Source organism: Strigops habroptila, chromosome 1 (assembly GCF_004027225.2).
Source record: "Strigops habroptila isolate Jane chromosome 1, bStrHab1.2.pri, whole genome shotgun sequence".
Taxonomy (NCBI): domain Eukaryota; kingdom Metazoa; phylum Chordata; class Aves; order Psittaciformes; family Psittacidae; genus Strigops; species Strigops habroptila.
In genome coordinates, this window is record NC_044277.2 from 92055651 (window position 1) to 92070314 (window position 14664).

The 14664-nt window shown below is 37.5% G+C and overlaps 1 protein-coding gene across 1 annotated transcript in view; it reads left to right on the forward strand.

Annotated features, from left to right (window-relative positions):
* The window catches only part of KDM1B (lysine demethylase 1B), a 28847-nt gene that overhangs the window by 7089 nt on the left and 7094 nt on the right, over positions 1-14664 (forward strand). Inside the window, 16 exon segments of the mRNA XM_030481101.1 lie at positions 415-531; positions 1335-1373; positions 2471-2675; positions 3768-3952; positions 4705-4881; positions 5810-5884; positions 7212-7275; positions 7278-7348; positions 8826-8997; positions 10001-10030; positions 10033-10127; positions 11563-11619; positions 11621-11695; positions 12087-12161; positions 13003-13119; positions 13980-14105. Coding sequence (XP_030336961.1) covers positions 415-531; positions 1335-1373; positions 2471-2675; positions 3768-3952; positions 4705-4881; positions 5810-5884; positions 7212-7275; positions 7278-7348; positions 8826-8997; positions 10001-10030; positions 10033-10127; positions 11563-11619; positions 11621-11695; positions 12087-12161; positions 13003-13119; positions 13980-14105 — 1680 coding nt within the window.

Sequence of the window (14664 nt, forward strand, 5' to 3'; positions counted from 1 at the left end):
TACAAATGTTAAAGACTTCCAAACCAGATTTTGTATTTCTCTGGTAAAGACAGCAGAAGAAGAGAGACTGGAATGTAAGGAATATTGCTGTTGTTGGGGGTTTTGTTTTTGAAGTGGTGAACAATGTGTTTTTGCAGTAATGCTTGCAAAACCCACTGAAGACTGTGGTAGATGGGTGTTGAATTAATTTTGGAGTTAGGTTCCGTGGAGAAATTCAGTCTTACTGGAGATGGGCACAAGGTTTCTGTATACCAAATATCTTACGACCTGAGAATTACATGAGAAGGAATTTAACGATTGTATTTGACAACTGTCTCACATCTCTTTTCTTTCTAATTGGTTAGTTATGCTTCATTAATCTTATCTGTAATCAGGCAGCAACAAGTAAAAACATGTTTGTTTTCTGACTTGTAGGTGCAGTGCACAAAGGCAGACTGTGGTAAATGGCGTCAGCTGACAAAGGAAATCCAGCTGACACCACAAATAGCAAAAACCTACAGATGTGGTATGAAACTGAATAATTCCACCAAGGTAACACAGAAGAATTTTGCTCATAGTGAAACTAACAGCAAGTTGATATTTCTTGTTTGCAGACCTTAATTTCTCTTTTGCTGCTTAATGTTTCTAATGTCAAAATGATCAATGGCCTGGAGAGCTGCATGGTGTGACAGGCCTACATGCTCAATAAGCTCTAATTCATTTTCCAGCAAGTCTGTCATGGGGCTTTACATGCAAGCTTTCAGCTGTGGCATGAAATTAACTCCTGAAATTTGGAGAAGTCCTTATAGTGCCATAGAATCTATACAGTTAAAAATTTAACATGAAAAGACTGACCATATGAAATTTTGAAGGATCAGCATTTAATCTTGCATATTGATAAAGATACTCTTAAAATAAATGAGAAACTGTTCTTTATAGTCAAGAGTAGAAGAGTCTTTGGAAAATGTGGGATATTTCCAGAATTTTTCTATAAAATTCCCTTTTTTTTTTTTTTTCCTTCTTCTTTTCCAAATCCCCCCCTCCCCCTTTTTTTTTCTTCGTTTGTTTCAGTGTTCCACTTCATTTCATGGAACAGAATGTATATTTTAATGTCTGATCAGTAGAAACTAACTTCACAAATGAGAAACATTTTCTGTCCCGTTTTTAATTTACGGTCTGTTGAGTTTTTTATTATGTATGCGTTACACTATTTTTGACTAACATAATCTTCTTTGTTACAGAAGGCTAATACTAACACTTTAAAGAACTATGCCATAGACAAATTACTTAGTTTTACATTTCATTTTTGTTGTACAGCTTAAGAATAGCTCTGATACTGTTTGCTTTTCTTTCAGAGTGAGGGTTCAGACCAGTGTTCCATGCCTGAGGACTTGGTGAGTAGTGACTGTTCCTCCTCATTTGTTCTAGAATATGAAAGCAGTCTTAAAGCACAGCATATTTCTTTCATTTTATTGGTCCCTTGGTCAATTTTGGCAGTATTTATGCATTTTGCTCAGGAAACTGTCAGACACTATTTGCAACAGAGCCTAGGGCCTTCTGCTTTCTCATATTTTTCCTCTTTAACTTTACCATAACAATTAGCTTTCAGGCTGTTCATGGTGTCTTTGAGCTGTGCCCTGTGATTCAAGGTTTTGATGATTCTCATTTTTGATCAAGGCAAAACACTCTTCAGTTGCCAGCTTTCAAACAGAATTCCCCATTCTAAAATTTCCCTGTCTTCCAGGTGGTTTCTATCTTTGGTCAAGCTAGTCTCCTCTTTCTGAAGACTGCAAGAGAACATCAAAACATGTTTTCTTTCTCCTCTCCCTCGTAACACGAGACTAGTCTTGATGCATGTTGGTATTTCAAAGGGTTTATGATCACGTAACCCTGCATTTCAGATATAGTATCATCTGATGTTCAATAAGCCAATGTTCACAAGTGCACCTGAGGTACCTCTATCCCAGGAAACACGTTCAAGCTTACTGTTGTCTCTTGTAGAAGCTTTGTGGTTTGTTTCCTTAATGCATGTCTGACTTGTAAATTAAGGCTGAATCATCAGCATTTCTTAGGGTTTTAGAAGGTCTTTGAAGGGGATAGCAGAACCTAATTGATCAGTTAGCATAGACTTCCCTAAATTCAGATTTCTGGATGAATAAATGCCTGTGAATATTTTATAAAGGGCCTGATAAGGCATAGATGTGTTGTCATGGCATGTCTCATCTGTTTGCTTTCCACATGGATGTGGAGTTTGTGAAGTTTCACCTCCATTTCTGAGGAACAGATTAATGCTACAGGTTTTCTGTGTCAGGCTGAGGAAGGGGAAAGAGGGAGAGAAAATGTCTTTATGACTTACAATTTGGAGACTGGTACTTTAGTGCTTATCGGACTCAGTTTTGGAGGGAGGGGGGAATTGGTTCATTTTCCAACGTTTTCAAAGTACTGACGTGTTCTCTTCTCCCCTCTTTCCTTCACTTCTCCGCTTGGCCAGAGAGTGGCTGAAGTTTCAGACCATTGGTGGTACTCCATGCTCATACTCCCTCCCTTGCTGAAAGACAGTGTGGCAGCTCCCTTTCTAGCTGCATATTATCCCGACTGCGTGGGCATGAGTCCATCCTGTACCAGCACCAATCGGTTACCTGGTGAATCCAACCTTGTGAAGTTAGAGCACTTAAAGAGCGTGCCTAATTTGACTGGTAAGGGCCATCTGCAGGGCTCTGTTGCTTAAATAGGTGTGATAAATTTTGTCTTGTAACTGAGTTTATAAGACACATAATGCCTCTGATTGGAAGTACTGGTTCTGTTTCTCAGCACTGATACACACTCTCTGTAACTGCGTCTGTATATCTTTGATGCAATTTACTCGTTTTGTAAGGTAAAGGTAGTACATTTTGTACGGCTTTTCTTCAGAGAGTAAGCAGAGACTGCATAGGCGTTTTGTTTACCACTTGTCATTTGTTTACAGAAATGGGAAATTAACATGTGGGTACTTAAAGATTGTGTTCTTAAGGAAATTAAGATTTATCAAGACAAAACACGATTCTGCTAGTTTTGGTATTGTGGATCTTTGGGCCTTTGGAGAAAAGGATTGGATTTCTTAAGGCACTCAGATTCTGTTTATTTTCTTGCTAATGACAGGTCTGAGGCTGACAGCCTGGGAGTGCAGACCTGCAGAATAGGTCAGGTACAGAGAAAGGTAATTCAGGATTTCAATACTCATCTCGGAGAGAGTGCTTTGAGGAAAGTTCAGCTTCTGTGTTGTCTTAGCAGGCTCTGCTCTCCGTAGGTGCTGAAAATAAATCTGTTCATCTATTCAACAGATATTTATCTGCTTAACAAACAGGAAACTTCATTGCTACCAATACTGCATGTGGAAGATGATTACTTTTAGTTATTGCCCTCTCTGGGCTGTATTTGGAGTTGAAGCTGAAGGGTTTCAGAGTACTGCATGAGCCTGTACAGTGATGAACCTTAGACTTGAGTTTAGATCCCATTCCTTGTTGGACTCATCATGGCATCTGAGGGCACATACTGTTTCTCTGACAAAACTTAATCTCTGATAGGTCCAAGACATACCCATCAGGTAGCAGGACAATAATTAATCCTGCACAGCCTAGACGGTAGGAGAGGGGATGGCAATTTAAATGATATCATTCTGAAGGTGGCTGGAAGCTGGAAAGCTTTGTTACTTGTTTATCTGTCTGAGGCCACTGGATCATCTTAAGAGGGAAAAGGATGTGATGAAGATACATCGGAATATGACTGGTTCTTGGTGTGTCTTTATTCAGTTGCAGGCATGAACAAGTATTTCCAGCCTTTTTACCAGCCCAATGAATGTGGGAAAGCACTTTGTGTGAGACCAGATGTCATGGAACTGGATGAGCTCTATGAGTTCCCAGAATATTCACGAGACCCCACCATGTACTTGGCTTTGAGAAACCTGATTTTGGCTCTGTGGTATACAAACTGTAAGGTAAGAGATGTTAATAGTTAATTTGTTTACAAAAGAATAGCTACTTTTGGTGGAGGAAGACTCTCTTCTTGGATGTTTGAGTGGCTTTTTTTTTTTTTTTTGATTTCTAGTTTCAACATGTAGGAGCTTCTTTTGCAGGAAAATACGAAAGTTTTAAAAGTACTGAAACTCTACAGAGTGGACCCAGCTATTAAATTTTAAACAGTGTTTGTGAGTGCTTTATGATTTTCTTTTTTCATACGACTGTTGGCCAGGGAAGTGATAGTCTTTTTATTTATGCTAACTCTGTGACGCTGCCTTCAATGGAATTGCTGGAACTTCACATACAGAGGCTTTCAGATACTGATGCCAGTATTTATGTGAAGGTTTTGGACATAGATCTGTTTTTATTTGGAATGCCATTTTGGAATGGATTTTACTGGAGTGTCATTGTGAGCACTGCCACCAGGTAGATTAATTTTGCAATCAGGGATGCATTTCAATTCCTGTAGTAATGGAGCACACAATGGAGCTTGTGAGAGCATCTGGTAGACTCATTTGCTTTTATTCCATGTTAATCTATCTTAAGAAATTGTCACTTTACTATGTAAAGCTGGCTAGAAAGAAACTTCCACACAACCTGCTTTTAAAATGCTCTCAGAAGCCTGATTCATGATTAATTTTTACCATCCGGTTTACAGTTTAAATATGATGTAAATGCATGGAAAAAAATGATTATTAGAAAATCAACTCTCTTTGTTTCTCCTTTGCAGGAGGCTCTTACCCCTCAAAAATGTATCCATCACATCATTGTTCGGGGGCTTGTGCGTATTCGCTGTGTACATGAAATGGAGAGGATACTTTATTTTATGACAAGGAAAGGGCTAATTAATACAGGGATTTTATCAGTCAGTCCTGACCAGTATCTCCTTCCTAAAGAATACCACAATGTAAGTTGCTGTAGTAATCCCTACGTCATTAGTGCTATAAAACTACATGGCACATGTCGTATTTATTTGGTTTCGAAATTTTTTTTGGAATGATAGGTAGAATTACATCTAAGAGCAAACACATTGCATGTTTTTCACATGGTTCTCGTCTGCCTCCAATGATTATGGAAATTACAGACATGGACTCTTCCCAGCAAGGTTTTGTTCCCACTAAGATCTGTGGAATTCAGTACTATGGATTTGTACTTCCTATGAGCTTTTCAGATGGATGGGAACTGTGTGAAAAATATACGATACACTTATGTTCTTCTTATGGCTTACCCTTACAATACACCTCTGCTTCCATAGGTGAGAAAACTCCTATTTCATATCGGTTTGCAAGAATTATGATTAAAGGGTGCATATTTACGACCAGCAATTTGCTTGACAGCACATATTAATTAACAAATTAATTAATGCATTCTGTAATGGAGTATCTCCTAGAAATTGTGAGTTGCTTTATGTTTGGAAAGTGTATTTGTATATGTTTTTAATTTATACAATAGTCTTTACTGCTCAACCCAATCTGTGATTGAAATCATTACAAGGTAAGCATGTTTCTTGTCTGATAACTTCAGTTAGATTTTGTTACTTGGCTGATAACTACAGCTGTTTCAGTTAAAAGAAATGGAGACATCTGATTTTAAAGTCCTTAAAAGTTGTAACTCTTTTCAAAGCTACAATTTATCTTTTCTCTATATTAAATGCACTGTCATCTTTAAAAGTTATCACTGATTACTTTAGAGGACAAGAGAGCCTAGGCTTCTGAAACCTACAGGTATTTTTAACTTTAGTGTGAAGAAAAATAAGTATGCAATGATAATTTCTACTCTAGTTCTAACTATTTTATTTATTTGCTAATTAATTAATTAATTAATTTATTTATTAGAAATCTGTCATTATTGTTGGGGCTGGTGCAGCAGGATTAGCAGCAGCCCGACAGCTGCACAATTTTGGAATTAAGGTAAGAAACTTTCAATTACATTACTTAAAAAAATCAGTCTTCCTCTGCTTTGGAAGTGTTCTTCATTAAAATGAAAGAAAAAATAATAATGACATTCTTGTTACAGACATTTATGTATAGGGTATCTTAATTTGTAAAATCTAGGGGCTTACTGAGTAAAACTCCTGGTTTAAAACAGCATTTATAGGTATCTAAAATTCAACAAAGCATGCAGTGAATATTTTCATAGGTTTGGTTTGGGAGAATGGGGGAGACGTTCATGCAGGGGAGATAATCATGTCCAAAAAATGGCACTGTAGATAATGATGGCTACTTAAATGAGGTGAAATTTTCTGTTTGTGCACGTTACTGTACTTCCTTGTTGCTTCTTAAAAACAATCAAATTTTATGTATTTTCCCTTTCTCTCATCTTTGACAATGTGACCTCACAATATTTACATGTTGACATAATTGTATTCTATGGGACTCTTTACACATGAAGTGTTTGCAAAGTTGATGTTTAAGGAAATAAATAAGCATCTGACTTTCCAGATTGACATATTTATATGTTCATATATGTATACATTTATGACTCCCTGAATCCTATAGGCCCATTATCTCATTTCTTTGGTTGCTAAATAGCCAAATTGCAGTACAGCCTTTCTGTACACCAAGTCTTTCAGAAAGCTATCCTGCAGTAAAATACATAAAATATCAACTGGCAGGACCTTTTTTTAAATATATGACACATTATATATTATATACACACACTGGTTGCTTTCTACTGCTCTGGAGAGATGATGTTTCTCGAAAATAAAAGATAAACATAAGTAAGTAAGTGTAAACATAATCAGTCAAATATCTACCTAGTCCAGTATCCTGTGTCTCTCTGTGACAGGTAGTGGATGCTGCAGTATGAATGGTGGAAATACATGAGAATGGGGTTTTCTTGGAATATCCCAGGATTAAATTTCTCCAAAAGGTGTACAGATTTCCTTCAGATGGACACTGCACTCAGATCATTGTGCTTAATAGCCTCTAGCACTTAAACAACATAATAAATAGCCTTAAATCCAATTGTGGATGTCCTGAATATGTCTTAAGCCTATTTTTGTTAGGGGTAATTCTTAAATTAACAGTTATTTTATATGTGTATATCCCAAAGGGTAACCTTTAAAAGACAATTTAAATTGCATAAGTGGACAATATCCACAAATGAAATAAAGATTGTTAGCATTGCTGGATTGCTTGGGTTTTTTTGTGTTTTGTTTTCTCCTTGCTCTGGAGTTGAGCAGATATGTTTAATGTAATAAAATCTTACAATTTACTAAGCTGCATTGTGTCATAGGTCATTATCCTGGAAGCTAAAGACAGAATTGGTGGCCGAGTGTGGGATGACAAGACATTCAAAGGATCACTGTTGGAAGAGGTGCACAAATTGTCAATGGATGTGTCCAACAACCAATGGCACTAATGTGTGAGCAAGTGGGTTCCCTGCAGTGGTCATGCATTATCACTAGTGAAAAACTGTCATTAAAGCCAGGTTTGAGTGGCTGGATAAGGGTGGGAGTTCATTTTCATGTCATGATTAAAACACTGTTCTGTGATGTAAGTAAAGTCCGCGTTGCTGTTGTATCTTTGATAACAGCTGGGGACAAAAGCAGGACTGTAGAATGGTACGTTATGTAAAGAAAAGCTTCAGCTTCAGAACCAAAAGAAACCACTTTTTTCCCCTTTTCTGGAGATAATAATGTCAAAGGTCTTCAGCAGACTTTCTTAGAGATGAGAAAGGATTTATGGTGGGAGGTTATTGCTATGTTGTCACAATATATACTTCTGTGATGGCTTGCTTTTGCTCAGCCTCCACATTTCTAGTTCAATTCCACACAAGTTGTAAAGATGATTACGTCCAACAACTACTAATGCAAACACCACTACAGTTAGATTTTTGTTTGTTAGTTTTGCTTCATTTGGGTGTTTTGGGCAGGAAGCTTGAATTTCTCCAAGTGGAACCAGAGTATGGATTTTGTTCAGAGAGGCCTGCAAATCCAGCCCATGCTGGTTTAACTGTATAGAGCTCTATAGTGTCATGAGGGGTTGTTTTGTTTTTTTTTTTTAATCATGTTTTAGTTATGAGGTTGAGGAGCAATGGCTTCTCAATATCCCGGGTGCCCACCTCTTTGTGTCATTTGATATTGTCTTTCATTCAATGTACAACTCTATCTGAGAATGGATCTGCAGTGGTGACCAACAGAGCCTAGAGAGTTGTGAGGATATGTGAAAAACACTGGAGTGCACCCTTGTGTAACAGGGCCCTGGGAAGAAGTTAGTGCTATATTTCTGCTATTTTCTTTAGACTGTAAAACATAAAAACACCTTTATTCTGATTTAGTTCTGTTGTGTGTTTGATACAACTTGGACAAGCAGAGCAAGGTACTCTAGAAGGTTTAATTCCAAATAATTTCTTTCTTTGCTTGCTTGTTAATAAAATTGGAGGTAATTGGCAAGCAACATCCTGTCAATTCCTGAGTGCAGGGAACTATTTGGGCATCAGGCAGCAGAAAATTCCAGGAAATTATTTTAATGGGTATTTAGAGAATAAGGTAAGGTAGAAATGAAGGAGACTGGTTCATCATGTTTGATGACCAGATCCAACATTTCTGTACTAGCCTGGCCTCAGAGGAAAGTTGGAGATCAGGTTTCTGGAAATCCCTGATAAAGAAAAGGATGGATGAGAGGGGAAAAACAGTTTGTGGACAATCACCAGAATGAAAAATTGTTGGTATTCCAGTTTTAGGAGAATGAGAGTTTGAGTTAGTCTGATTAATTATTTAAAGTTATGAATGTTTTTTAAGTGGCATCACTTAAATCTGAGGATTTGACTGACTTTTAATAACTTCCAGCAGGCTATACACTGTAGTTTTTCCATACTTAAAAAGCAATAAAATGTCTTTTTCTTAAGCTTGGCATTAAAATGCACAAACTAGGGGAGAAATGTGACTTGATCCAGGAAGGTGGAAGGATAACAGATCCCACCATTGATAAACGTATGGACTTTCATTTCAATGCCATCCTAGATGTCGTCTCTGAGTGGAGAAAAGATAAAACTCAGCATCAAGATGTTCCTCTTGGTGGTAAGTGGGAGGTATTGCAAAGTGAAGATGTTGGCTGTGTTCATAGACTTTTATTTTAAATCAGCTTTTACAGCAGACATTTTTAGAAGTGTATTGCTGTACATCTGACCTTAAATCCAAGTGTGATAACCTGGCTCTGTGGAGGACTATCTTATACACACAGACCAAAATGTCACTTGTAACTTTTAAGGAAGTCTAATTGGTAGGCTTTTATAATACTATATGACTTCTGATGTAGTATCTTGTTTTCATGAGGTAGCTTTTTCAGTGGCACCAGCAGTTAGAAAGATGTGTTTCTTGCTGAAGCAGGCCATAGTTGGCCGTAACTCTTACACTTTTTGATTAATCTGTCTAAAAAAGAGCCTGATCAAAGCCTTCTGCTGGCAAGAATATTCCCATCTCCATTGGTAACGCCTCCCACCACACTTACAGCACGCAAGCGCATTCAACAACAACAAAAAAAAACTGGCTCAGAAATGTCTGCCTTCCAAATCGTTCCAGCTGGATTCTGTAAGACAGAATTAGCAGCTCCTATGTTCTTCAGTGAACTCTGGATAAAATTCCTCAGCTTTTTTGGTTTCGTAAAAATTAAGCAAGGATTTATTTGCAAGGGTTCTCCATTATCTTAAGGTGTATTTTCCTTGAAATATCTTCTACTGTATATTGATGATAGCTAAACAATTAATTTAAATCCTGTCTCAATTGGCTAGCCCAGCTGTGCTGTTGCAGTGTTTCTTTTCTTATTTTCTTTGAAATAATTTTAACCTCTTTTTTATCCTAAAGCTTCCCATTTACTAGGGAAACCTATGGTCAAACAACAAAGTTGTTTATCACCAGAAAGTTCCTGCCTTTTTTTTTTTCTTTTCCTATGAGAAAAAACCCATCTTGGTGCAATTAGCAATAAGCATGAAAATCTTGTGATCCAGAGATCAGCATTATTGAAATGCAGCAGGGCTTTTGACGTATCATGACATATTCTTGTTTTAAACATATTATTTCACAGAAAAAATACAAGAGATCTATAAAGCCTTTATTCAGAATCTGGTATCCAGTTCAGTGAGCTTGAAGAAAAAGTACTACAGTTCCATCTCAGTAATTTGGAGTATGCCTGTGGCAGCAACCTCTCTCAGGTGAGTTTTGACAGCTGTGTTCTGACATGGTTGAGCTTCATAGGAAATAGGGTTGGAAGCAACACTGAGAAATCATCTGATCCATCCCATGGCCCCAAAGGAAGAATCAGCTACCCCTAAACTTCTATGTCCCAAACATGTTCTTTAAATGCATTGAGACACAGACTACAGCACTGCCTTAGGTAATCTGTTGGGAGTTCATTACATACTTCCAGTGAGAACCTCCTTAACATGGAAGTTGAGAGTAGATGGTGCAGTGGAGTAGGACATCTTGCTGAGATACTGGGTGGTAGGATTCACAGGAGAGTTACTCCTCCTCAGATGTTGTGGTGTGACTTCTGCTTCTCAGTTCTGTGTTTAAAAATGGAGGTATTACTCTACCTTGCTAGGTCTCTTGAAGTTAAATGCATTTAACTTCTGAAGTGTCCCAAAACCCTGACAGTGGGCCCCAGTTCACCACTCCTAGGTATTCTGTTGACTATGCGATACTTGGCTTTCCTCGCGACTTCAGTTTTAACCAAGCAGGTTCAGGAAAGAGATATCAAAGTATGATGTTGTCTGCATTGCATTATTTACTCAGTCCTGTTGCTTGGGTTAAAGACGTTTAGAGTCTGCAGTGGGACAGCTGATTGATCTGCGCAGATGCACAAATCTGATTTGAACTGAGAAGCATATAACATAATTAAAATCTGCAAGACCATGGGCAGTCAGTGGAAAAATAGTTTGATGTGTCAACCTGTCACACTTCACAAACACCCAGGGGAAATAAGAAAAAATGTTAAAATCCATCTTACCTTTCAATTTTAAACTCAAAATATGAAGTAAATGCAACTGCAGTGATAGGAATTAGCATTTGAATAGCAGTTTAAGAATTGCTTCAGATTTTTTACTGCTTAGTGATATTTGCACTAAGCAGTCACCACTTTTGTACTATTAGTTTGCAGAGGTCGGGGAGGTCAATGAAAGATATCATGGAGGACCACTAAAGTGACAGAAAATTTCCACTGAGATCTTTCGGTATCTCAATTTTTCCCTTCATGCTGGGAAATAAAATATTTCCATTTTTATTTGAAGTCTTAAGACTGTAAAATCTGATTTCTTTGCTAGAGACAGAAACCAAAATAAACACACTGAAATCCACCTGAAATTTTGTACTTCTCTCCTTGTTTTCTCTACTAAGCAGGTCTATAAAGTACCTGCTATTGACCAACCCATATTATGAGATTTCTTAATCCAGCAATTCCTAGTTGTATAGTGCCCTTAGCTAATCAAGCTGTTTGGTTTTGTCAGTGTTGCCCATACGTTCTGGTGATACACATATTTTTTTTCCAGTTGTGAAGGGAATTAGGATTGCTTCTTTCTAAACTGTGGGACTTCTGCTAGCAGCCATGTCCACCTCACCAGTAGAGACAGCTAGTTATTGTTCTGTCCACAGGTATCTGCACGCTCATGGGACCACAATGAATTTTTTGCACAGTTTGCTGGAGATCACCACTCTTCTAACTGTGGGATATTCTACTGTGATTGATAATTGGCAGAAGGGGCTGGAACATCCGGCTGAATTCCCAGTGAGTCTGAAAATGTTGATGTGGTGCCTGCCCGGATTGCTTGAGGCCACACAATCATTAACTTTGTATTCTTTTGGACCAGACAAATGCTGTGCCTGTGATTATATTAAGACAAGATGAAATAAAGAGAGACATTTCAGCATTTCTGGAAATCCTCTTTGAGGACTATCAGTACTTAAATATTATGAAATGATGAGTATATATGTTAGAATCACGATGACTTTTCTTTTGACCTTCCATGGAGGCTATTTTTTTTCTCTCAATATTTCTTGGAAAACTTGTGTTCTTCAATTCCTAATTTTCAGACTGGTGCTGTATTTGCTATTGTCTGAATTTGCATTGCATATGTATATTTTTGTAGTATAACCTTCTTGAACTTGTCTCTCAATAGGTACAGACTATTGACTATTCTGGTGAGGAAGTACAGGTCACTACTGCAGATGGAACAGTGTGGACAGCACAAAAGGTACCTAATATGCTTCAAGATTAATATTCAATATTGACCGCAGTACATGTCCTTTTTTCTTTTTTTTTCCCCCTCCCCCTCAGAAGACTTATTTAGTCCAATTTCTCCCCACGAAGATGAAAACACTATATACTTTAGTGACTCATATTTGGAAGTCCCAGAGCTTATTTTCATTGAGCATGCTTCAGTTTTGAGTATTAGTTAATTTGAAGAACTAAACACTATAAAGGTAGTAATAAAAACGTGAAGCAAATAGATTTTTGTCTGGTCTTTGAAGTGACAATTATGTCTTCTGGTTCTATTCCCTGCTCAGCTTTACCCCATTTAGCTGGTGAATCTGCCCTATTAAAATTTTTCCCTTTGGCATGCAGGACTTGACAACCTGTGTTTGTATTCCCACTGCTTCAATCCTGCGTAATTTAGCCTTTAGTAATTTTTAAAATTACACATAATTTGATCCAGACTGGACTGACATCAACAGGTTACTGAGGCATATTTTAAAGAGAAGGGATCTGTGAAGGAGAAAAAAACACACCAAAGGACCATCTTTTCTCCTTTCAAAAAGGACAGTTTTGTTAATCTGAGAGCCATGGGATTATAATTTGCAGGAGGTATTAAATTAGTAGCATGGTTATCCACTCTGATACAAAAATTCAAACAGAATTGTTTAAACCGAGTGAACTGTAGGATCTGTTCTCTCCTAAACGTAAGTCATGAGCTCTCATTAATGGGGACTAAAACTAGACACTGGTCTAAAAGATGTCTGGTGAGTATTATGCTGCATCCTACAAGGATAATCCAAGTATTCAGTTTTTGCTACTGTCGTATTTTTTTCTTTCAGGTATTAGTAACTGTACCACTGGCCCTTCTTCAGAAAAATGCCATTCAGTTTAATCCTCCACTGTCAGAAAAAAAAATTAAAGCCATTAATAGTTTGGGAGCAGGAGTCATTGAAAAGGTAAGTAATTTCAGATTATATTTAATTTTCTTTTCATAGAAACACTGGCTGCTTTGTCCCTGTTGCTTTTGCTGTGTATTCCTCAGGAATTATTATGCATTTGGTTTTACTTGTATAGAGTAGCCTAGAAGAGCAAAATACTATTGGGGATCACATGTATTTCTCTTCCTTAGATTTCCCAACTTAATGGGTTTTTTAAAGAAATTGTTTGCAGAGTCACTTCACAACTTAAACATTTTGTGCTTAATTTTGAGCAAGCCTTCATGATGGTCTTAAATCTTCCAAAATTCTAATAATATGCTTATTCTGGGTCCTTCTGACCTAATAAATACATAAGCTATTTCGGAAGAATACTGAAAGTTGGGTATGTGACTAGTGTAAAAATCTTCTACCCTTTCCCAGTGCAAATACAGCCTCTCCTGAAATGATCCTTAGTAAGATCACAGATGTGTGCTTAGAACAAAGCAGTAACAGAAGTAATGCCAGGAACACCACTGTTAACAGTATTTGAAGTCAAGGTTCAGAAACCCCTCCACAGGTTCAGAAACCACAGAACTTGGGATCACCAAGTTCTACATTGGGTTTGTAAAAATTCTGCTGAATTTCTCAAGCATTTTCCATAGTGATTTCCACTGTGAATTTGACAGTCTGGGCATCTGCAATTTGTGAGACTAGCATCTTTTTCTTTTCCCTGCCCCCTTGGAGAACAGACCCACATATTCTCTGTTAAGACCCTCTCATAGAACTGGGTGTCTCTAATTGAATGAAAAAGGGAAAAAGAATTAGAAGAAGAACATACACCATATCCAGCTTTAAATTTTGTGATATGAAATGCTTTAATTCCATTTCTCTCTCTCTAGATTGCCTTGCAGTTTCCTTACAGATTTTGGGACAGTAAAATTCAAGGAGCTGATTTTTTTGGTCATGTTCCACCCAATTCCAGCCAGCGTGGGCTCTTCAGTGTTTTCTATGACATGGATCCAGAGGTATCACGTGCTAACTGTATTTTCTGTTGGCCCTTCAGAAATTCAGTCTGGAACTAGGTGCCAATAATTATGAACAACACTTGCTTTCATTTTCCCCCCATCCCTGCAACTGTTAAAAGTGGAAGAAGTGTTGTTTATCACGAAAAATCTGATTGATACTTCTTGTAATAAATGGGGAATGTTTCTTACTTTTGGATACAAAATAATATACAGAAAGTTTGTGGTTTTATTTCAAACTACCCTGAAAAAAAGTCTGGTTAATTCCTGACTACAGATGTACTAATATGGGGATAAAGTCTACGGGTCACTTCCAGTTTAGGACTTTTTGTTCCCTTACTTAAATCCCGCTAAAACATCCTGTTAAAAAGATCACGCTGGCTTATTAACACTTAATGACTTGCACTAAACCCTGAATAACTATATTAAGGGCAGAAGAAAGACCAACACATAGGTTTTGTATGAAACTGAGGTCTGTAGGGTCAGTCCCAAACTCATGAATTTCAAACAAATTCAAACCCGTGCCCTGACATCATGTTTCTTTTCCCTGCCATCTCAAGCA